Source organism: Notechis scutatus, chromosome 4 (assembly GCF_049901735.1).
Source record: "Notechis scutatus isolate UNSWTSFEM ecotype Mainland chromosome 4, rNotScu1.2, whole genome shotgun sequence".
Classification (NCBI taxonomy): domain Eukaryota; kingdom Metazoa; phylum Chordata; class Lepidosauria; order Squamata; family Elapidae; genus Notechis; species Notechis scutatus.
In genome coordinates, this window is record NC_142012.1 from 162,250,494 (window position 1) to 162,275,603 (window position 25,110).

A 25,110-nucleotide genomic window follows, 5' to 3' on the forward strand; every position below is an offset into this window, starting at 1 on the left:
ATGAGTCAGTTGCCAAGCGTCCGAATTTTGATCACATGACCATGGGAATGCTGTAATGGCCGTAAGTGTGAAAAATGGTCACAAGTGACTTTTTTCAGTGCCGATTTGACTTTGAACAGTCGCTAAATAGCAATAGCACTTAGACTTATATACTGCTTCATACTGCTTTACACAGCCTCTCTAAGCGGTTTACAAAGTCAGCATATTTGCCCCCAACAATCTGGATTCTCGTTTTACCGACGTCGGAAGGACAAAAAACTAAGTCACCCTGGAGCAAGTCGAACTGCCGAACTGCTGGCAGTCAGCAGAATTAGCCTGCAACACTGCATTCTAACCCCTGCGCCCTATTATAAGTCGAGGATTATCTGTATTGTCTGAATCCAGAAAATTAAAAAAAAAAACCCACCATATTGTTTCTTTCCACCCAACATATTGTGGCTTGTAAAGACTGACGTATCCTGGTTTATGGTTGAGCACAACCTGTCAATTAAGCCGGTGCTAAACCATTATCAAGTTTGTGCAATAAGTAAAAGGCAGAGCTGAACTTTGCTATCATTCAAGGAAGAAGGAGAGTCAGGATTAAATTCCAGTTTTTTGAAATGTTTCCAACTCAGCAGGACTTAAATTTCTAAACAAGGATCAATTCTGTTTTCTTCTTTTATTTTGGGGTAATAGTGGAGAGCCCCCACCACCACTTTCCGCGTCCATACGAAAGATGGTTCCCCGGGGTTGAATTTACACAACGTGCTAATCTATATATATAAAAGCCAAAGGACACTCACACATCATGCTAGACCAATACTCGAATACAGTTCATCAGTCTGGAATCCTTATCACGTATGTGATATTAACACAATTGAGAAAGTCCAGAAGTATTTCACAAGAAGAGTTCTCCACTCTTCTACCCGTTATAGAATACCTTACGCCACCAGACTCGAAATTCTAAAACTAGAAAACCTCGAATTACGCCGTCTTCGGTCCGACTTAAGCATGGTATATAAAATCATACATTGCAATGTCCTACCTGTCAATGAATACTTCAGCTTTAACCATAACAACACAAGAGCACACAACAGATACAAACTCAAAGTAAACCGCACCAAACTTGATTGCAGGAAATACGACTTCAGCAATAGAGTGGTCAATGTCTGGAATACTCTACCCGACTCTGTAGTTTCTTCCCCAAACCCCAAAAACTTTAACCTTAGACTGTCTACTATTGACCTCACCCCTTTCCTAAGAGGTCTGTAGGGGGCGTGCATAAGCGCACCAACGTGCCTACCGTCCCTGTCCTATTGTTTCTCTTATTCTTTTATTTTTCTTATATGTACCCATTTCATGTATTCACAACTATGTATACACTTGTACTTATTATCTTGTAAACAATTGACAAATCAAATAAATAAAATAAAAATAAATAAATAAAATAAAAATAAAATAAATAAATAATCATCACAAAATCTCCAGAACCGTAAAGCCTACAAACTTGAAATTTGGCACATTTGTTCCTCTTGACTTCTAGGTGCTCACTTAGAAAGGATTTTTCGAAATGACCATCAGAGCATTAGTATTTCCTATATTATTATTATTATTAACACGCTCTGATGCTAAGGAGTTCTACTCCCCCTCCCCACCTGAAAAGAAATCTCTTCCAAATGCAAAACACAAGCAGAGGAGTTTCCGTTTTAGTTTCACAGCAGCAACCAGCTGAACAGAACAGTTGAGCTAAGTCACGCCCAGGCTCCTTGCTGTCTCCTTCTTGCTCTCACAGCAAATACTGTTTCAATTTCCAAACTGAAACAAATCCTAATCCTGTAGGTTGTGTGAACCAAAGTTTGTATATCTAGGTTCCTCGCTTCTGCTGGGAAATACTAAATGCAAGCCAGGATCGGACAGAAGATGGGAGTTTCTGACCGGATTTTTTTCCCTACGCTGAGCCAAACCAAATCAACCACATGATGGTTTAGTGGAGGGGGTCTCCAACCGTAGCAACTTTAATTCTTCAGCCTGGCTGAGGAATTCTGGGAGTTGAAGTCCACAAGTCTCAAAGTTGCTGAGGTTGGAGACCCCTGGTTTAGTGCAACTTGTGAAGCCAGCCGAATGGTGCCACTATACCATAAATCGGGCCTTAGGGCCTTGTTGGAACCAGCCTACAGGCACTCCTTGACTTACGACCGCAATTGAGCCTATCATTTATGTTGCTAAGCGAGACATTTGTTAAGCGAGCTTTGCTCCATTTTAACGACCTTCCTTGCCACAGTTAAGTGAAGTTAGGAACACGGTTAAGCGAAATATGCCTTCCCCATGGACTTTGCCTGTCAGGGCGCAAAAGAGAATCATGTGACCCCGGGAACTGCTACCGTCATGAGTCTGTTGTCGAGCATCCGGATTTTGATCCCTGGGGAGACTGAAAAGGTCGTAAGCGTGAAAAACGGTCCATAGTCATGTTTTTTAGTGCCGTTGTTAACTTTGAACAGTCACTAAGCAAACTGTTGTAAGTCGAGGACTACCTGTATTGTGCTGGGTTCAATACGCCACAATCTGGTGAAAAACAACGCCTGGGTAACGCCCAAACTCAATTTCCCTCTCCAAGGCTGAACTCCAGGAATGAGTGTGGGTAGTCCTCGACTTACAACCACGATTGAGCCCAAAATTTCTGTCGTTAAGTGACACATTTTTTTAAACTGAATTTTGCCCCGTTTTACCACGTTTCCTCTCACAGTTGCTGAGCGAATCACTGCAGTCGATAAGTTGGGAAAATGAACCGTGAAGGGAATACAGCTTCCCCCGCTGACTCTGCTTGGCCGCAAAAGGGGATCGCGTGACCTTGGGACATGGCAACCGTCATAAATAGGAAGCGGTTGCCAAGCATCAGAATTTTGGAAATGCTCCAAAGGTCGTAAGTGTGAAAAATGGTCATCAATCCCTTTTTTTCAGTGCCGTTTTCCACTTTGAGAGGTCACTAAATGAACTGTTGTTGAGGACTCTGTGTATGTGTGTGTTGTGTGTGTGCGCACGCATGTGTGGTCGAGGACTGTGTGTGTGTGTGTGTATGATCAAGGGTTGTGTGTGTGTGTTGTGTGTGTGGTTGAGGACTCTGTGTGTGTGTGTATCGAGGACTGTGTGTGTGGTGTGTGTGTGGTAGAGGACTGTGTGTGTGTGTGCATATCGAGGAGTGTGTGTGTGTGTGTGTGTGTGTGTGTGTGTATGATCAAGGATTGTGTGTGTGTGTGTGTTGTGTGTGTGGTCGAGGACTGTGTGTATGTGTGTGGTTGAGGATTGTTTGTGTGTATATGATTGAGGATGTATGTGTGGTGTGTGTGTGTGTGTGTGTGGTAGAGGACTGTGTGTTTGTGTGTATATGATCAAGGATTGTGTGTGTGTGTGTGTGGTGTGTGTGTGGTTGAGGACTATGTGTGTGTATATATATCGAGGACTGTGTGTGTGTGTGTGGTTGAGGATTGTTTGTGTGTGTATGATCAAGGATGTATGTGTGTGAGGTAGAGGACTGTGTGTGTGTATATCGAGGACTCTGTATGTGTGTGTTGTGTGTGTGTGTGGTCGAAGATTGTGTATGATCGAGGATGTATATTTATTTATTTATTTATTTGATTTGCCAATTGTTTACAAGATAATAAGTATAAGTGTATACATAGTTGTGAATACATGAAATGGGTACATATAAGAAAAATAAAAGAAGAATAAGAGAAACAATAGGACAGGGACGGTAGGCACGTTGGTGCGCTTATGCACGCCCCCTACAGACCTCTTAGGAAAGGGGTGAGGTCAATAGTAGACAGTCTAAAGTTAAAGTTTTTGGGGTTTGGGGAAGAAACTACAGAGTCGGGTAGAGTATTCCAGACATTGACCACTCTATTGCTGAAGTCGTGTGTGTGTGTGTGATCGAGGACTCTGTGTGTTTGTGTGTGTGTGTGTGTGTGTGTGTGAGAGAGAGAGAGAGAGAGAGATCGAGGACTGTGTATGTGCGTGTGGGGGGGGGGGGTGGTAACGGGGTTCAGCGCGTGGTGTGAACGAGACCTCTCGTGTACACGCGTGATCGAGGACGAGGCATTGAGTCCGGCCAGTCCAGCTTAGCCGATGCCCTCGGGACGGTTCGGGGGAGGAAGACACGGGAGTCGGTGTCCCGTCCGCGAAGCCTTTTCTCCCTCCCACCGCGGCAGAGCCCCGGCCGGGTCCGGCGGGAGGAGAGGCGGAGCGGTGGGGCTGCCGGGACCTCCCTTCGGCCTGCTCCAGCCAGCCAGTCCCGTCCCGCCCCGTCCCGCCCCTCCTCGCCCGGGGGCGTGTGGAGGCGGAGGCAAGCGAGGAGCCCCGGCCGAAGGGAGCGAAGCGCCGGTAGGGTTGCCCGGAGGGATCGCTGGCCGCCAGCGGAGAAGCCAGACCCAGCGGCCAGGATGGCGGCGGACAGCGGCCTGGAGCAGCGGGCGCTGCAGTACGAGCAGACTTTGGTGAGTGGCCTTTGCGCCTTCCCCGCCGTGGGACGGGCTCCTTGGTGCCTGCGTGGAAAGGAAAGAGCGACTCTTCTCATGTGCAGAGTGCCTGCCAACAATTCCCCCTCTCTCTCCATCTGGAAGGCTCCTCGAACCCAGCCGGATCCCTTTCGCGCTGGGGAGGTTTTTAAATCGGCGAAAGAAGGGGGAAAGCAGGCGGCCTCTGAACATGTGAAGAGTGCTTTGGGTTTGTGCGCTGCGCTCTGCCGAGTTCGGTCCAGGAGTTCCGCCGTTCCTCAGTACTTTTAAGCAAGAGTTGTTACGGTCCCAACGGGCATTGTGGCGGGCGGGGGGGAGAGAAATCTATCGCTTTTGGCATCCCGTCTTTCCCATCCCTCTGGCATCGAGCCCCGGTTTCATCCAGCTCAGCCAGAATAGAGCTGGAAGGGACCTTAGAGGTCGTCTATTCCAACCCCCTACTCAAGGGAGAGACCTTGCCTATTCAATTCGAGACAAGGGGCTGCCCAGTCTCTTCTTAAAAACTTCCAGTGATGAAGCCCCCACAACTTCTGAAGGCAACTTCTGTTCCACAGGTTAATTGTCCTCACAGTTAGCAAGTTTCTCCTGAATTCCAGGTTGCTTCTCTCCTTGGTTAGTTTCCCTCCATTGTTTCTTGTCCTGCCCTCTGGTGCTTTAGAAAATAGGTTGACCCCCTCTTCTTTGGGGCAGCCCCTCAGATACTGGAATACTGCTATTATGTCCCTGCCTAGTCCTTATTTCCCCCTCTAGATTAGCCATACAACCGTACTTCATACGTTTGAGCCTCCAATTTTTATATATTTTATTTAGCTAGTTGCATCTCTGATGCATCAGCCCAAGGCGTCCCGGACAGAAACGGATAAAAGAAGAAGTAAATTGGGACTTTTCTTCCTAAGAAGTTGCTCGTGAAAGTTTCACAGCTACTTGATGGTGGATTGGTAGGGCATATCTGGGTTCACCCCTGTCAGATTTCATTGCCATAGCAGGCTGTCACCACAGCGGTGGAAGACCAAACAGGTGCACTGAAGTCCTTATAGATTCACCTGTTGTACAAGCCAGTTGGTTTGGTTAATTGAATGGTGGGAATCTGCACGGATTTTAGCTTTCCCGGATACCAAATGCAGCAGGCTAGGTTCTGCGTAGGTGCTTCTTGTAGCATTTGGACTCAGCCAAGCCAAAGGAGAAGGGAAAATATTTTGGGAAAATAGTAGGTCTTCCTAATCTGAGTGAAAGTGTTGAACTGGCATCGGGGCAACCCTGGTTCGATCTATCTTTAATTATAGAAGCATCTTGGCTAACCTTGAGGCTGCCTCCCTTGCAGGGCTGTTATTTTGGGGGGAGATGGGGTGGTAGTAGTCTGTTGCCTTGAACCCCTGAACAAAATGAGTGGGATATAAACCTAACTCACAAAGAAACAAACTTCGTGGACTTCCAGAAATGTAGAATTCAACCCGCCAGAATTCCCAGCAATAACCATATAATTTAGGTGGATAGGGAGGAAGATTTTCAAAACCCTGCCTTTATTATTTTGATAAATAACTCGAGGGGGTTAACATACCTAAATGCTCCTGTTTTCCCTCCTATTTTATCCACAACAACAAGCCTGTGAGATGGGTTGGGATGAGAGAAAGAGAGAGGAAAGGGAAAGAGAGAAAGAGAAAGGGAGAGGGAAGAAGAGGGAGAAAGAGAGGGGAGGGAGAGGGAGAGAAAGAGAGAGGAAGGGAGGGAGGGAGAGAAAGAGAGAGGGAGGGAGGGAGAGAGAGAGAGAGAGAGAGAGAGAGAGAGGCTCAAATTCACCCAGCTGGCTTTTCTGCCTAAGGTGAGACTAAAACTGTCACTCTCCTAATGATTGGCCCAAAGTCATCTGGGCAACTTTCGTGCCTAAGGCAAGACTAGAATTCGGGGCCTCCTGGCGATTAGCCCAAAGTCGCCCAGTTGGCTTTCTGCCTAAGGCAGGACTACAATGCACAGTCTCCTGGTTTTTAGCCTGGCGCTGAATTAGCACACCGATTTTACATTAACCGAACCAACCAACTCAAACATCATTAAAAAGAACACAAATATAACGGTCTGGCCAACTTCATTTTAGATTTCTGGTTAAAATGACAAGAGGAAAGGGCCCGATTTCATTGGTGAGGTTGGGGTGTTCACAGAGCTCATGCAACCATGGAGAAAATGTGTGTGTGTGTGTGTGTTTGCTCTTATCTGTCTCTCTTCCCTTTCTTACATGGTAGGCACACTTGGTTTGAATAAAGGGGTCTCTGATGTTAAATTTGATGCCAGCCTTGGCAAACCACGAGGGAAAGGATAGGTTGTGCAAAGGAATCACCAAAAAAGGGCATTTGCAGTAGGAAAAAGCTATAAAACAGTCACTCAGTCACACTGAAGATGTTATATAGTTGGGTAATGAAACGTCTGCAGGTAAAAAAAAATCAGGCTCAGAGAATACCACGGAACCAATAGAAGAGATTCTGTAGCTCCCATCAAATGATGGAGTTGACGGTGTTCTCTGAGCTTGATTTTGTTTGCCTGCAGACGTTTCATTACCCAACATCTTCAGTGTGACTGAGCGTGGGTTTTGCTCCCTGTTTAAAGACAGTAGCTTGCTCTTCCGGTGTTGGTGGAGGTGTGGTTTTTTTCCCCCCCCCTTGTACTTCTCCAGCTGCCAACACCCAGATAAGCAGGGATTAATACCAGGCAAACAATGAGGCAGAAAGCAATACCGTAATCAAGGAACTAACCAAGGAGAAAAATCACATCTTTGACAATACTGGCAGGGCAAAATACCGTATATAAATAGGGAGCAAGGCCCACACTCTGTAGCACTGATGGTGTTACCTAGTTGGGTAATGAAATGTCTGCAAGCAAACAACCAAGCTCAGAGTACAACACAAGAGCACACAATAGATACAAACTGAAGGTAAACCGCACCAAACTTGATTGCAGGAAATACGACTTCAGCAACCGAGTGGTCAATGTCTGGAATACTCTACCTGACTCTGTAGTTTCTTCCCCAAACCCCAAAAACTTTAACCTTAGACTGTCTACTATTGACCTCACCCCTTTCCTAAGAGGTCTGTAGGGGGTGTGCATAAGCGCACCAAGGTGCCTACCGTCCCTGTCCTATTGTTTCTTTTTATTTTTCTTATATGTACCCATTTCATGTATTCATAACTATGTATATACTTATACTTATTATCTTGTAAACAATTGACAAATCAATCAATCAAACAAATAAATAAATAAACAAACACCAAGGACTCCATGGAGTTTGCGCTAGGAGAGTCCCTTAAAAAAAAATCATGTTGCCAAGTAAGGAAATTTTGGATAACTGCAGCCAGGAAGATTGCAGTAGAAATGAAGGTGTTTGGGATATGGTGGTTTCAGGCTTCCTTCTGAGTGGTACAATGATGATCATCATTGTCCTCCCCACATGGTTAAATCCACTCAGCTGAAACGCTAAACAGACCCAATTCCCACATTATTCCACGTGTGGTTAGCTTTAATCTTTGTTTGTGCACATCTGTGAGTGGCTTAGCGTGTTGTGTGAACCCACCCTCTTTACTTAGATGATGCAGTGAGTTATATAAACCCTGATAGCGGGTTAGGTGCATTGTGAGAACACCACTAATGTGTGTCGTGGCATATTGAGGAAGGCGAGGCGAATAGAACTTGCCAAGGATGGCAAACAAAGTTGGAAGGCAGGAAAATCTTGTAGCCGAGAGATCTGTATGTCATTTGGACAAAAGATTTCCAAGTAGCCTAAAGGAACCCTGTTAATTTACCTCAGAGAATGGTCGTTCCTTGTAATGTTATTTGAACTAACCAGCTACACAGGGCCAGGCGTAGAGAGAAGGGCAAGGAGGCTGTCAAGGAGACCACCAAGAGATCCCATGGCTGCAGACTAGATTGAGAAACCAGAAAAAAAATTATCCAAGACAAGGAATCTCCAAACTGAACAAAGTTTAAGACCTGTGGACTTCAACTCCTAGAATTCCTCAGCCTGCCATGGCGGGCTGAGGAATTCTGGGAGTTGAAGTCCACAGGTCTTAAAATTGCTCAGTTTGGAGACCCTTGCCCTAGAACAGGGGTCTCCAACCTTGGCCACTTTAAGCCTGGAGGACTTCAACTCCCAGAATTCCCCAGCCAGCAAAGCTGATTGGCCTAGTTCTTTTTCAACGCCCAACCTACTTCAACGGTTGTTTTTTTCTGGAAAAAAAAAGGAGGAGGAAGAGGAGGAGGTGGTAGTGGCCACCTTGAACTCTTGAATGAAAAGCAGGATATTAATCTACCACACACAATCTCTCCGGGGAGGTTGGTCAGGTGCCCACACATGTCTTTTAGGTGCTATCCAAGGCCTCTGTGGGAGGCAAGGAAGAAGAACCTTGATGAGATAATGGAGGAAGTCTCGCCTGGATCAGAGAAGGCTGCTCTGTTTTTTAAAGACTTGAGCGGTGAGATAACATTTGGAAGAGTCTCAAGGCAGACACCTCCCTAATTTTACCGAGATATAAGAAGGAAAAGCAGAGATTCAGCCCAATCAGAACTGGCCAGATTCTGTTACAGGAAGTCCATGACATACGACCGCAGCTGAGCCCAAAACTTCCATTGCTAAGTGAGATAAGGAGAGATTCGACCTAGAAATAAGGAGAAACTTTCTGACAGAACAATCAACCCATGGAACAGAAGTTGCCTCTGGAAGTTGTGGGAGCTTCATCACTGGAGGCTTTCAAGAAGAGACTGGACTGCCATCGGCCAGAAATGGTGTAGTCGCCTGCTTGGGCGTGGGGTTGAGCTAGATGACCTACAAGGTCCCTGTCAACTCTGTTAATCTATGTGTCAAGGGAGTTTTGCCCCGTTGTACGACCTCTCTCGTCACCATTGTTCAGCGAGTCTCTGCAGTTGTTAAGTTAGTAATATGGTTGTTAAATGAATCTGGCTTCCCTCTTGCTGGTCAGAAGGTCATAAAAGGGGATCACGTGACCCCGGAGTACAGCAACCATCATAAATATGAGACAGTTGCCAAACGTCTGAACTTTGATCACACACGACCATGGAGTTGCTGCAACTGTCATATGTGTGAAAAACGGTCCTAAGATACTTTTTGCAGTGCCGTTGCAACTTTGAATGAACGGTCACTAAATGAACGGCTGTAAGTCGAGGACTACCTGTATTTTGTTCGGGTTGGCTTGCAGAGCCTTCTAGATTTAACCTGTTTTCTGAATGAACCCATTTTTCCGATTCTTGTGGAACTGCACATAAATGAAAGGGACACGGAGTGGAAGGAGAGGAAATTCAGGTTAGAAGTGATTAAACCTGGTGTGTTGACACTTAACGCACCTTCCTTCTGACTGATTTTTGTATATGAAACTTTGATTAAATTTCAACATCAAACTACGAAACTGACATAAAAGAACGAGGGACAAGCGATACCAAACCAAATGCAAAGGGCCGGAAATATACCGCAAACCGACTTACAGCAGTGCATCATCACTGCGTCTGCTAGTTGTTTAACCTGCCCTGTCAGGAATGGACGAGTTTTGTACCCTTGGCTGACTCTAGGAAAACAGCAAAAGTACTTTCATCCTGGTTGGAACAGTCTCCCGAGATGGAAAAATCTCTGAGAATAAAAAGGATGAGAAGAATAAATAAACTAACCGCTTGCTTAATGATAGGGTCAGAGATGCCAGCCTCTCGCTAGGTAAAAGTCTTCCTGGGTACGCATTCGAAAGACCCTGCTGGAGCCTGAAGCTAGCAGACCCAAAACAGATAAATAAATAAAACACGCTTTTGATTATTTGAAGGCTGGCACTGGCAGGAGAAGAGAGTAGGCAGGGTTGAGGAGTGCTTGTCCAAGGCCGGGAAAAGAAAACATATTGTTTCAGTTCTCAGACAGAAGGACGAGAGGATCCGTCATTGCTGTCATCCTCCTAACACCATTAAGTTCCCTTACTTGCAGCCAGCTGGAATGTTGCTCATTGGGAGTAACAGCAGTGTTGTGGTTTGCCGGCAGCCGGTGCAGACAGCAGTGGAATCGGACAGTGAGGAAGAACGGGGGCCAGTCAGGGAGTCTGGAGAGGACTCGAATGAGGGTCCTGCGTCCGATGCAGGGATGGGGCCAGGACCATCTGGGAGTGGGGTGCTGCCTTCGGAGCCTCTGGAGTCTGGCAGCAGCGAGGCCGAGGACCCAGGGGAGCCTGTTCCCAGTGCGCATGTACACAGAGCTGCTAGAAGGCAAGAGCAGCTGAAACAAAAGGGGCGACTCGGGATTAAGGCTGGGAGGTCATTGACCCTCCCATAAGGGATAAAAGTCGGACCTCAATGTGGAAACCTTTGCAGGAAGCAAAGTAGTTCGATAGATTCCGAGTCCTCCTTGAAACTCTGTGTAATCCGGTTGGTTTTTTTCTGGTACTTCGTTTGGTTTCTGTTATAAATATATTGGATACTTCTGTTTTTGGCAGCATTCACAGCACTGAAAGGTGTGTGCTTATCTTGGGGAACTGTTTAAGATTAGTTCTGGCTGGGAAGGAAAGAAATTCCCAGCGTTGCAATAAAATAGGTTTTGCTTTTAAAACAAGTTTGTGTTTGACGAAGTCTGAGTCAGAACAAGAAGCTGTGTAGCACGAAGGATTGCGGTGCAGCCAAAAATGAAAAGTTCTTCCCCAGTTTTAAATCTGGAAAGCTGTTCAAAAAAAGCAACCTCTTTCCCCCAACATGGTGCCCTTGGAAGCAGGAGTCCCCCCAACCCCTGGGCCACAGGCTGTTGAGAAACCGGGCCGCGAAGCAGCAAGCGAGTGTGCAAAACTCCATTTACACACGTGCAGGATTAGGTTGCACGCATGAAACCATCTCCTCCTCCTCACACACACACACCCCATTGCCACTACTGCCGGTCTGCTGGATCTTGACTCCCATTATCCCCTGCCCTGGCTTTTTCCAGGCCAAAATTTCCAGTTAGGGAAGGTTTGATGTACAGGTAGCCCTTGACGTACCACTGCAAGGGAGCCCAACATGTCCGTGGCTAAGCGAGGCAGTTGTCAAGCAGGTTTTGTCCCATGTTAACGACCTTCCTTGCCGCCGCTGTTTAGTGAATCCTTTGCCAGTTGTTAAGTGAGTCACACGGTTGTTGAGCGAATCCGGCTTCCCCATTGACTTGGCTTGTCCGAAGATCGCCTAACCACCGCAACAATCATAAATATGAGTCAAGCTGCCAGGTGTCTGAATTTTGATCACGTGACCATGGTCCCTAAATGAACTGTTGTAAGTCGAGGACTACCTGTAGTACTTTTTGAAGGGAGCATCTGCTAAGCAAGGGTGGGCTTCGAAAATATCAGCAAATACCTGCCCGGTTGCTGGGTGGGAGTGGCCATGGTGGGCGTGGCCTAGTCGACCTCCTGCATCACAGCGGGGGAGGCATTTTTCGCCCTCCCCAGACTCTGGAGGGTGTCTCCGGGAGGGTGAAAATGGCCTCCCTGGGCTCCGGAAGCTCTCTGGAAGCCGGAAACAGGCTCATTTCTAGCCTTCCCAAACTTCCAGGAGGCCTCTCTGAGCCTCCACGTGCACCCTGCACTTACCTGTGCCCAAAATGGGCCATGTGGGGACTCCTGGGAGGGGTGGGATGGACAGGTCCATGGTGGGCGTGGCCTAGTCGGCCTCCTGCATCACAGTGGGGGAGGGCTATGGAGGATTTCTTCGAGCCTCCGGGAGGGCGAAAATGGCCTCCCTGGGCTCCAGAGGCCCTCTGGAGGCCAGAAACGGGCCTGTTTCCACCCTTCTGGAGCCCCTGGGAGGCCCATTTTTCACCCTCCCCAGGCTCCGGAGGCTTTCCTCGAGCCTCCAGGAGGACGAAAACATCCTTCCCTGGGCTCCGGAGGCCCTCTGGAGGCCAGAAACGGGCCTGTTTCCAGCCTTCTGGACCTTCCAGGAGGCCCGTTTTTCGCCCTTCCCAAGAGCCTCCGCATGGGCCCTGCACTTACCTGGCATCCAAATGGGCCACGTGGGGACTCCTGGGAGGGGAGGGGAGGGACAGGCGGGGCCAGCCAGGGGTGGGATTTGCCAGTTCACCGAACCGGCCATAAAGCTAGCTACAGGTTCGCCCACGGGTGGGATTCAATTTTTTTACCAACCTGTTCTGTGGGCGGGCTTAGGTGGTGGGCGGGGCTTAGGTGGTGGGCGGGGCTTGGTGGTCATGTGACTGGGTGAACGTGGCTTGGTGGTCATGTGACTGGCTGGGCGTGGCTAACTCAATATCGCTCACATCGAGGCACCATCTCCTCGCCTGGCCTCTCATGACTGTGGGGATGCTGCAACAGTCATAAGTGTGAAAAATGGTCATAAGTCCCTTTTTTCAGTGCCATTGTAACTTTGAATGGTCACTCCACACAAGCAAAGTACCAGCAAAGAAGGAAAAAAACCTCCAGAGACATTCCTGAGACAGGAAGTCTAGTCCTGCCAAGAACGTAATAAGGGTTAATGTAGAGGCAGTTTCTGTGAGCAACACCAGAATGTTTCCTTCCTACCTTCCTTACAGGATTAGCCCAGTAATTTCTTCTAACAACCGGTTCTCCGAACTGCTTAGAATGTTAACAACCGGTTCTAGCAAATAGGTGCAAACTGGTAGAATCCCACTCCTGGGTTCTCCCGAACCAGGGACAACCGGTAGTAGCCCACAGCTGCTGCTTAGCTGCTTTCCCTATGGTCACCACCAGAGACACTGAAAACCAGAGAGAGGAAGATACATATAACAAAATATGAGCCGGTTGGAAATGATCCCGTTACAGGTGGTGCCACTGCACTGTTCAACAGCTAGCACAGCAAACTTTAACTTAGCGGCTTCATTCGCACAACCAAGCTCAGTTTATCTGATGTGAGACCTACTTTGGAGGTTTGAGGCTTTTTGAGGGTTGTGCCAATCCGACCTTTTTAGTCCATTTCTGCTCCATCCCAATGTTCCAGATAGAAAACGGGTTATTTTTGTAATTAAACTTGTGGTTTTGAATCAATCGGTTGATCTGTGGCTCAGTCTAGTTCGGTATTTCTCCCCTCTCCCAACATCGCCACCCACCTTTTGAGCCAGGCATTCATGTGTTCCCTGTCAATACAAGGGGGGCTCTTGTTAGACAAAATTTAGGCCCTTTCATCTTATTTTGGTTTTGGTCTGTTCAGGCTCTGTAATTGTGTAGCCCCAGGCAAGTCTGATTTCTGCTTTCATGCTTTGCTTTTCAACCTTTCTGTCATGCCCCTTCTCCCTGGACTGGGACAATTCACCACAGCTAACTCGTCGCAGGATAATTTGCTGTGGGACAAGAGTTACACTAATATGCTCTCCCCCCTCCTCCAAAAAAAAGTGGAATAGAATAATTAAAGAAAGGATGCAAAAGGAGGGACAGAATGAAATGGGAATGGCAAAAATTAAAATATGTTTTTATTTATTTTAAAGCAGGGGTCTCCAATCTTGGCAACTTTAAGACTTGTGGATTTCAATTCAAGTTGAAGTCTACAAGTCCCAGAGTTCCTCATTGTTGTTGTTAGTTGCGAAGCTGAGTCCGACTCATTGCAACCCCGTGGACAACGTTCCTCCAGGCCTTCCTGTCCTCTGCCACCTTCTGGAGTCCATTTAAACTCACACCGACTGCTTCAGTGACTCCATCCAGCCCCCTCATTCTCTGCCTTCTTCCCTTCTTCTTCTTTTGCCCTCAATCGTTCCCAGCATTAGGTTCTTCTCCAGGGAGTCCTTCCTTCTCATTAGGTGGCCAAAGTATTTTAGTTTCATCTTCAGGATCTGACCTTGTAAAGATCAGTCAGGGTTGATCTCCTCTAGGACTGACCGATTGGATCGCCTCGCAGTCCAAGGGACTCGCAGGAATCTTCTCCTCCAGCACCAGAGATCAAAGGCCTCCGTTCTTTGGCGCTCAGCCTTCCTTATGGTCCAACCTTCACAGGCATCCATTGCAACTGGGAAAACCATAGCCTTGACTAGACGCACTTTTGTTGGCAGGGTGTCTTAAATAGTCTTAAATAAATAAATAAATAAATAAAAATATATCAATAAATAAAAATAAATAATCTTAAATAGAAATGTTTTAAAGCATTAAATAGAATTGTTAAAATTGTCCCGTGGCGAGTTCAGTCATGGTCTGCTGCTGGTTCAGACCAGCTCGCCCGTACAGGTAGTTCTGACCACCGGCTGGGCTCTCCCTGGTGCTATCCCCATCCTATAAGACTGTCTTGCTTGCCCTGCCCCTGCGGCCCAGCTGAGTTCCGTGCCTTGCCCACTTCTACTCACTGTGGCTGCCGCGCACAGGAAATCCCTGTTTCCTGCAGAGGGGGTGTGCGCACATGCGTGCACATTTTGTGGTTCTGCACAAGGCGAACCAGTTGTTACGGTATGTGCAGCCCACCTCTGGGCGAGTTGGCTGCGGTGCATTGTTCTGCAGTGAGTTGGCCACGCTGACTTGGCCATGGCAAGTTGACCATGGCTAGTTGGCCACAGTGAGTTGGCTGTGGCAAGGTGTCCCATTCCGCTTCTCCCTAATTCTGAGTGGCTTCAGAATGCTCCCTAATAAATCTTAATTCTTTTCCAACCTCTGCATGTTTAAGATGGATGGACTTCAACTCCCAGAATTCCCCAGCCAGAATGGAATTCTGGGAATTGAAGTCTACCTGTCTTAAAACTGCTGAAGTTGAGAAATTGTGTCTTAGAAGCTCACTTCTGCTGGATTCTGGTTTTCTGGTTGGTTCCCGTTCTCCATGACCAGTTTTCTGAGGCTGTTTAAGTTAAATACTGAACTTTTCTTGGTTTGAATTGCTCTAAGAGCAGATTATGAGGTTAAGAATCCATGCCAAATTGTGATTATGGGGTTGGATTAGAAGTAGGGACTCCTAGACTCAAATCTTTGCTTGCTCCAAATTGTAGGATAACAGTGTGCCAGTCTCTCTCATTTTCATTGTGTTTGTACAAAACCAGGATTAGTTTGGATCATAGTCTGTTAGCTAAGACACAGTTGGTTGGATTTGCACAACACACTAAGCCAGGGATCTCCAAACTTGGCAACTTTAAGACTTGTGAACTTCAGTTCCAAGATTTCCTCAGCCAGCCATGCTGAGGAATTCTAGGAACTAAAGTCCACAAGTCTTAAAGTTGCCAAGTTTGGAGACCCCTGTACTAAGCCACAAGCTGTGATTTATAAAGTACATCCTGAGTCAGCTCAATGAGTGAATCTCATTTCACAGTCTCTTAGTTTAAAGTTCCTAGATGTGAATTAGGTAGGCTAGGCTTGAATGTTGGGTAAAAAGAAAGAAACTCCACAGTAAAAAAACAAAAACAAACAGTATCTTGTTGGATTTCATATTCTCAGCAAGTAAAGTTGGCTTGATCCACATTTTAGTCCGAACCCAATTAAAGGAACAAATTTGCTGGGTTAAATGTTACACTATATATAAGCCATATTATGGCTTAGCAGGATAGCCGATTTCATCCAATGGATAAAAGCAAACATATTGCAGAACAAATAAACCTAGCAACTATATTTGCACAGCGTGCTGAGTTTTGTGTAGTGTTAAGATTAGTTAGGGGTTGTTTTTTTGTTGGTGTTCAGACCGTTTGATTAATTTATTATCTTGTGCAAATCCAGAAAACTGGATCCGGGACGCCGCTTAAATAGATTGTGCGAATCCACTGATACTTTGTGGGCTGTTATTGCACTGGGAGAACTTGGCCATTAGAAGCACTGATTAATCTTTGCTGTCAAAATATCATTATTGTCGTGGTCTTTTTAAACAAAGTTATTTTTTTTGTAGGCTTTGTAAAACATACTTAGAAGTGGATTGCCCTCCGGCTGTTCCATGCTAGTTTTGGAATGCTTATATACAGTAGTTTTTCTAAAAAGTTTGGTTGTATGTATTGCATGCATTTGTGTATGTGCAGGGAAGGGGGGAAAATGTTGTCAAGCAAACATAAATGAAGCTGTTGTTTCTCTGTCCCAGAGAGTCTAAATTCCAACATTGTCAAAATAAGAGGAAAGAATGAAACTCTGTTCACAAGGGTTCTCGTATTTAATAAAATGGATAATTGCTTTACAGAATTTTGAGGAATCAAATGGAAAGAATGTTTTATGCTTGCAAATTAAAACATGCCTGTCTTAATTCAATTTCCCACAATTAGTTTTCACCAGCCAAACCTGACCCTTTTCAGATGTTGTACAATCACAACACAACTCCTCTTATTTCACCAGAACGGCCCAGAATTTGGTGCTGCCTATTTTAGGGGTACTTAGTTGAATGGAGGCATTTGCCCTGTGTGATGTGAGGGTGCTGAAGAGATGATTGAGTTCACAAGCCATAATTCACGCCAACTAGGTTTAGCAGACCGGATGAATGCACTTGCAGGATTTTATCTGATTTGGGTAAATGTGCCGTGTGAGTGCAGCTGCAGCTGTCAAAAGCTTGTACATTGAATAAAATTGTCTCTGATGAACCTGCAACCTACTAAAATTGAACAAAATTGGTTACCCAGTCCTGATGGTTTGCAAAGTTTATCTCATAAGTATCCAAGCTGTGAGCGCAAAAATGAAAATTCCCACTTTAGATTTTGAGCATGTTCCATATACTCTGCTGATATGCAGCAACCCTTGTGAATTTTTTTTTTTTTAATTTCTGATTTTCTTATAGATTGTTTCCCCTTTCCTTTTCACCCTTTTCCTTTCTCCCATGTTGGCAGCTTTCTTGTTCCATCTTATCTGCAAACACCTCCGGGAAGATTCAGAAACTTTGTGACCTCTTAGTTGTTCCTTACATGAAAGTGTTGGCTAATATTAGATTTTGATTGCTTTATGGACTGACTTACACTTTTTTATGGACTGTTGTCTAATCAGAATTAAATGAGTAGATTAGAGCCATTTGATTCTCTCTCTTCTTCCCCCTCCTCTGTCCCTCCCTCTGTCCCACTCCCTCTCTCTCTCCCTCTCCCTCCCTCCCTCTCTCTCTCTCTCTCATTTCTGGGTCATTGTGATTACATTGGCTTCTGCGAGATATCAGAGATATCAAAACGCTATGTGGGTGACAGGTGTACAAGTAGTTCTTGACTTAACAACAGTTCACTTACTAACCATTTGAAGTTACAATGGCAGTGAAAAAAGTAACTGATGGTTTGCAGAGCCCCCTGGTTCGTGTGATCCCCTTTTGCGACCTCTTGACACGCCAAGTCAATGGGGAAGCCAGATTCACTTAACAACCAGGTTACTAACTTAACCACTGCAGCGATTCACATAACTGCCGTGGTAAGATAAGTCGTAAAGTGGGACGAAACTCACTGTGCAACTGTCTCGCTTAGCAGCAGACATTGTGGTCGTACGCTGAGGACTATCTGTAATTATGTAGAGTTTTTTCCATGTTATACAGTAACGAGGATGGAACTCTGGATCCTTTCTACCATAAGAGATTCAGAGAGGTATGTAGTTAAGGAGTTGGATTAAGAACAGGGGATCTGGTTGTAGTCACACCTCTGAGCAAAACTGTCTATGCCAGGGGTCTCCAACCATGGCAACTTTAAGATTTATGGACTTCAACTCCCAGAGTTCCTTAGCCAGCAAAACAACTTTAAGACTCGTGGACTTCAACCACCAGAATTTAACCCCTGGTCTATGCTACCTTGCTATTCTTAAAGGAAAGCTAAATAAATAGCTTTAAGTCCCTGCTTTTCAAGCTTGGCAACTTTAAGACCCTTGGATTTCAGCTCCCCGAATTCCCCAGCCACAATGCTAAGTCTAATTCACGAGCTCATTCTCGGCTGGAAAAGCAAATATTGGTTTCAGCCCCTGAATCGCTTTCCATAATCCTGATCACCTTTCGGCTTGCGTCAAACTTTCTGAAAAGATCTCAGATTGACCCTTTTTTTAGGGTTGGAAGATTCCACCATGGAAACTTGGGCAAACTTTGTGGAAATCTCACAACACTGGCCCAAGATCCATAAGGCCATTTTAAAAGTTGGGGGTAGAACGGAGTCCGTGTTGGGAAAGTCACAGATGGCGATCCCGTAAATGTAGGATGCTGTAACCATTGTAAATACATGCTTAATTGCCAAGGGTCCTGTGGGAATGTGACCATGGGAATGCTGCGACGGCCATAAGTGTGAGGACCAGTCCTAAGTCACTTTTGTGCTGTTATAACTTCTAATGGTTGGCAAATGAATGGTTGTAAGTCAAGAGATTGTAAACAAAGGACTGTAAGTTTAATAAATCTGGATTCTGCTTTCTGCAATTGAGAGAACTTTAATTGAGCAAAGCTCAATTAAAGGACTGTGAGAAGATAACACTGTTTGGATTCATCTATGGCAGGGTATCTCCAAACTTGGCAACTTTTAAGACTTGTGGGCTTCACCTCCCAGAATTCTCCAGCCAGCGTGGCTGGGGAATTCTGGGAGTTAAAGTCCACAAGTCTTAACATTGCCAAGTTTGGAGATGCCTGATTTATTGCACGGAGATCAGCCCAAATTTGCTGCCTGGACCCAGTATGGCAATTTATAAATAGTTTAACATGTTGTACAGCCCAACTTATACCTCCCCTCCCTTCACATATTGCCTCTGTACAATAGCTCAGACAACCTATAGAGCCAGCTGTGACCCCTACATAACCCCTACAACAGCCAATAGAATACGTGTACCTGCACAGGAACAGGAAGTTCAAGTGCAAAGTCCAAGAGAAGGTATTAAAAAAAACAACAACCCACTCTCAACTCCATGTGGCCAGCTGCACCAGAACTACAAAAATTGTGGTCCTGTTCATCAATACACGGACCCTCTTTCCAATCAGCCTCCAGCCTCCATTTTGTCTCCAGTGCCTTTCTCCCGGCTTGGAACTGAACCAGATGGAGATTCCTTTCCCACAGTGGTAACATCTCCGTGATCAAAATTTAGATGCTTGGCAATTGATGGTGGCAGGGTCCCTGGGTTGTGTGATCCCCTTTTGCGACCCTTTGACAAGCAAAGTCAACAGAGAAGCCAGATTCACTGAACAACCAGGTTACTGACTTAACAAGCTGCAGTGGTTCACTTAATCATTGTGGCAAGAAAGGTCGTAAAACATATGAAGAACAGTTGCAGGAACTGGGTATGTCTAGTCTGATGAAAAGAAGGACTAGGGGAGACATGATAGCAGAGTTCCAATATCTGAGGGGCTGCCCCACAGAAGAGGGAGTCCAGCTATTCTCCAAAGCACCTGAGGGCAGGAAAAGAAGCAATGGGTGGAAAACAGAAGAGAGAGCAAGAGAGAGAAGCAACTTAGAATTAAGGAGAAATTTCCTGACAGTTGGAACAATTAATCAGTGGAACAGGTTGCCTCCAGAAGCGTGAATGCTCCAACACTGGAAGTTTTTAAAAAGATGTTGAACAACCATTTGTCTGAAGTGGTGTAGGGTTTCCTGCCTAGGCAGGGGGTTGGACTAGAAAACCTCCAAGGTCCCTTCCAACTCTGTTATTCTATTCTATTCTATTCTATTCTATTCTATTCTATTCTATTCTATTCTATTCTATTCTATTCTATTCTATTCTATTCTATTCTATTCTATTCTATCCTATCCTATCCTATCCTACCCTATTCTAAATGGGACAAGATTCACATAACAACTGTCTCCCTTAGTAACCGAATGGTGGTCGTAAGTTGAGGACTGCCTGCATTAGGAAAAGAGGTTTAAAATAGTGACGGTTTGTTAGCATTTGAAAGATTTCTTTAAAGATAGAATTCTTAGGGAAAAGCTTTGAAAAGCCTTGGGCCCTTTTGCAAGATTGACTTTACCCTGGGAAGGTTACCGTAATCGAGCCCTTCGTGGGTGTGCTGGAACTCAGGTCATTGTGCATCTGTGAGCCACAGATTCTGCTGGTGGTTGGGAAATTTATCTGGGCTTCCTGGCCAGAACTGAAATTGTAGTTGGCAATTGAAATGTGAAACTTCAGTTAGCAACTGAAGCTTGAAACTTACAATTAACACGCTTCCTTCTTTTGAGTTCCAGCCTTTGAGAATGATTTTAGCAAATCTTTGTGGACCTTATTTAACCCTGAGCTAGGTCGGGAAACCAGGATGCCCATGTTTCTCTGCCAAGATATTTTTGTTAGTTTTTCTTGTGGAGAGACAACCAAACTTAGGTGGTTAGAGCGGGGGTGGTGGTGTGTGTGTGTGTGTCATGAGAACTTAGCTGCCTCCCCATCCTTCAGCTATAGTCCTTCTGGAGATACTTGGAAGGACCTGACAACCTACTGATTATCTTCAATTCCCAATGGAGAGAACTGTGAATCCTTAGTGGAACACATTTTCCACCTGAAGTTCTGTTCCTGATCTCTTCATTTGTACTCCAAGATATCATCCACTAGGTGAGAACCAGCTCTAGTTAAGGCACCAGGTGAGAAACCAGAAGAGTTCTAGTCCTGCCTTAAGTCATGAAAGCTGGCTGGTTGATTTTGGGTCTATCCACAGGAGACTGAGTTTTAGTCCCATCTTAAGCATGAAAGCTGGCTGGTTGACTATGGACCTGTCACCAGGTGTCTGTGAGTTCTAGTCCTGCCTTAGGCATGAAAGCCAGCAGGGTGACTTTGGGCCAATCATCAGGAGACCCTGAATTCTAGTCCTGCCTTAAGAATGAAAGCCAACTGGATGGCTTTGTCCAATCACCAGGAGCTTGTGAGTTCTAGTCCCACCTTAGACATGAAAGCTGGCTGGTTGACTATGGACCTGTCACCCGGTGTCTTTTTCTAGTCCTGCCTTAGGCGTGAAAGCCAGCAGGGTGGCTTTGTCCAATCACCAGGAGCTTGTGAATTCTAGTCCCGCCTTAGGCATGAAAGCCGACTGGGTGACTTTGGCCCAATCATTCTCTCTTAACCCATCAGGTTTGATTGACAACCCGGTCTATCAATTCCTGTGGAAACAAATGGATCAACCCTCAGTTGGTCTGAAAAAGAAAAAAAAAGCAGACCCTGCTGCACTTGTGGGAAAATTGCTAGAAAATTCCTAGAATTGTTCCTAGAAGGAGAAAAAAACAGCTTAACTAGGCCCAGCAGAAGACAAGGGGTTGCATTTTCTCACGACATACCGAAGTTGGTGAACAGCGTTCGCTTTGATTAGAAGTGACTCTAAAGAATTCAATGAGAATCCTGGGAATTGATGTCCATATGTGTCTTTAGAGTGCCCAAAATTGACCAACCCCCCCGTTGAAAAATCCCAGAGGTGGGCTTCAAAAATTTTAGCAACAGGTTCTCTGCCCAGTGGCTGGCTGGGTGTGGCCATGGTGGGCGTGGCCTAGTTGGCCTCCTGCACCACGGCAGGGGGGGGGCGTTTTTGCCCTCCCCGGGCTCCAGAGGCTTTCCTTGCGCCTCTTGGGAGGGCGAAAACAGCCTCCCCGGGCTCCAGAGACACCATGGAAACTAGAAATGGGCCCATTTCCGGCCTTCCCGAAGTTCCGGGAAGCCAGTTTTTCGCCCTCCCCAAGCCTCCAAGGACGCCTTGCCCTTACCTGGATCCAAAATGGGCCACATGGGGACTCCTGGGAGGGACAGGGTGAGGTGGGCAGGGCCAGTCAGGAGTGGGATTTGGGGGTTCTCTCCTTTATTTTTTTACCAATATCTTAGTTTTCCCTTTGTTTATCTTCAATCCTGCCATTTTCCTATATTCCTCTATTTTATTTATTAACTTGGGCCCTGTCCCTAGGGGTTCTTCTAATATAAAAACTAAAGCATCTGCAAATGCCTGTAATTTATACCTCCTCTTTTCTTATTTCCACCCCTTTTATCTCCTTGTCTTTCCTAATATTTCCATTTAGCACTTTTAGTGTTAATAACAAATAACAATGGCGACAAAGGACACCCTTGCCTTGTTCCTTTCTCAATATGGCTTTTTTCCCCGTCAATTCTCCATTAACGTAACGGTTACCTTTGCATATTGTTTATAGTAGATAGTCTCCAAACTGCACAGAATCTTAGCTAGGGGCTGTTCCGTACCCTTGCGAACCCCCAACAACCCATCCCTGAAAAAAGCCTCTATGACAATCCAACGGTTGCTTTAAATAGGAGAACACCAGAAAAATTTAGGACTGCATGCTAAGAGGTCTGGGTGTTAAGAAACCGCCCAAAAGAGGGACAGCAAACTCTTGTGGTGTGGTCGCCAAGAAAGCTGCACAACCCCATCTAGGAATCCTATTTGTTCAAGACTGTCTCAGTTTGCAGTAGCGGTAAACCGTATAAACCCGGTTTTCGTTAAGTTCGGCGTGCAAATATGAAAACAGATCAATGTTGTTTCAAGAAAAACCACCCCCGCAATTGCCCCGCTCTTCTTTTTAATCCTGCCCTTTGGTTCTCTTGCGTGTTTTTCCAAGAAATCTGCTTTTGTTTCGGTGGTTCACCTTCTAGGCTGATGCACACTCTGTTCTTCCTTCTTCCACCCAAGATCCTTCTCAGCCATTCAAGTTTTGCCACTTAATAGATAACCTTGATCTTTTCTCTGGTATCTTTTTTCTTATCACCAACAAGCAGTCTGCGGGTTAATCTCTTTTTATGACTCTGGGATTTTATGCTCTCTCTCTCTCTTTCTCTCTGCTCAGTGGTTGGTTTTTTTTCTTCCTGATTTCGCAGTCTTGCACAACATGGTCTTGAGGGTTTCTTTCTCATCAACAGAAGCACCTCCGTCTTAGACCCAAGATGGAGTCAAGACATAAGGCGAGGTCTTCAAAGGACAGCTGGTTTAGCAGCTGAATTAGTGATTTGGGAGGCTTTGCAAAAGACCCTGAATTATAAAGGCGTGAACAGTTGCAGGAACTGGGCTTGGCTAGTTTAGTGAAGAGAAGGACCAGGGGAGACAGGATAGCAGTCTTCCAATATTTGAGGGGCTGCCACAGAGAGGAGGAAGGGGGTCAAGCTATTTTCCAAAGCACCTGAAGGCCAGAGAAGGAATAATGGATGGAAACTGAACATGGAGAGATTCAACCTGGAAATATGGAGAAATTTTATGACAGTGAGAGCAATCAACCAATGGAACAGAAGTTTATTTATTTATTTTATTTATTTATTTGATTTGTCAATTGTTTACAAGATAATAAGTATAAGTGTATACATAGTTGTGAATACATGAGATGGGTACATATAAGAAAAATAAAAGAATAAGAGAAACAATAGGACAGGGACGGTAGGCACGTTGGTGCGCTTATGCACGCCCCCTACAGACCTCTTAGGAAAGGGGTGAGGTCAATGGTAGACAGTCTAAGGTTAAAGTTTTTGGGTTTGGGGAAGAGACTACAGAGTCGGGTAGAGTATTCCAGACATTGACTACTCTATTGCTGAAGTCGTATTTCCTGCAATCAAGTTTGGTGCGGTTTACTTTGAGTTTGTATCTATTGTGTGCTCTTGTGTTGTTATGTATGAGTTGCCCTCAGAAGTTGTGGGAACTTCATCACGGGAAGCTTTCAAGAAGACAGTGGATTGCCATTTGTCAGAAATGGGGTAGGATTTCCTGGTTGGGTGGGGAGGGGTGGGCCTACAAGGTCCCTTCCAACTCTATTAATCTATAATAAACTAATCCGGCCTTTTGCAACTCCTCAACCTTGGCCATTTTAAGATGCCTGGACTTCAACACTAGAATTCCCCCAGCCTTTAAGATGGGTGGACTTCGACTCCCAGAATTCCATGGTGGCTGGGGAACTCTGGGAATTAGTCCACACATCTTCAGCTTGCAGAGGTTGAGAAATGCTGGCAATAAGTATATCTCAAGGGCCTGGAAAATAAAATTGCTAACTACTTGGAGATATATTTTTTTTTCCTCCAAAAAGCCCGGGGGGAAAAACAGATCCTATGGGAGCAATGCATATTTTATTTTATATGCTGTAGGGAGGTTTATTTTTTCTTCGCACACAAGTAGTCCTTGACATACAACCATTTGTTCAGTGACTGTTCAAAATGGAAAAAAGTGACCTGCTGCAGATACCTTGAAAGCTTCTCCCAGAAGGGAGCAACAAAAACAGACTTGCCTTCAGAAGTTGTAGATGCTGCCATCGCTGAAGGTTACCAAGGGCAGCCATTTGTCCAGAGTGGTATTGCATTTCCTGCTTGAATAAGGGGTTGGACTAGAACAGTGGTCTCCAACCAGTGGGCTGGGGACCACTGGTGGTCTGTGAGAAAATTTTGGTGGTCCACAGAGAAATGTCCCCCGCAAAACAATGAATCCAGGCTGCATGGGAACACAGGGCTGCGCTGCCCACATGGCGCGTGGGAACACAAGGCTTGCGTTGCTTGCATTGTGAACAACACGAGGTAGTGAGGGGAGGGGGGAAAGGGCGGAGGGGGGGAACTTACCCCACTCACCCCATGCACCTGGCCTGGCCACCAGGCTGCTTCTTTCTCCTTCTGCTTTTGGCTGCATGCAAGGAAAGCAGCAAAAGTCTCTCTTTCTCTCCCCCAAACTCTGCCAGAAATGAGTCTTTGGGACCCTGCAAGGCATCCTGCTCCAAGGGGCTGCGCCGGCAAAGACTCATTTCTGGCGGAGTTTGGGGGGAGAGAAAGAAAGACTTCTGCTGCTTTCCTTGCATGAAGCCAAAAGTCTCTCTCTCCCCCACCCACCTCGAGAACAGAGCTGGAGACGGTATCCTGCGATC

At 45.8% G+C, this 25,110-nt stretch overlaps 1 protein-coding gene across 2 annotated transcripts in view; it reads left to right on the forward strand.

The window, feature by feature from the left end:
- The first annotated feature begins 4,286 nt into the window (after positions 1–4,286).
- Positions 4,287–25,110, forward strand: part of CLCN2 (chloride voltage-gated channel 2) — a 143,325-nt gene continuing 122,501 nt past the window's right edge. Inside the window, exon 1 of one of the 2 annotated variants that reach the window (XM_087965430.1) lies at positions 4,287–4,466. In XM_087965430.1, the coding sequence (XP_087821556.1) occupies positions 4,413–4,466 (54 nt within the window). In that variant the 5' untranslated portion in view covers positions 4,287–4,412. The remainder of the gene's footprint in view (positions 4,467–25,110) is intronic. The other variant, XM_087965431.1, reaches the window with a different exon arrangement.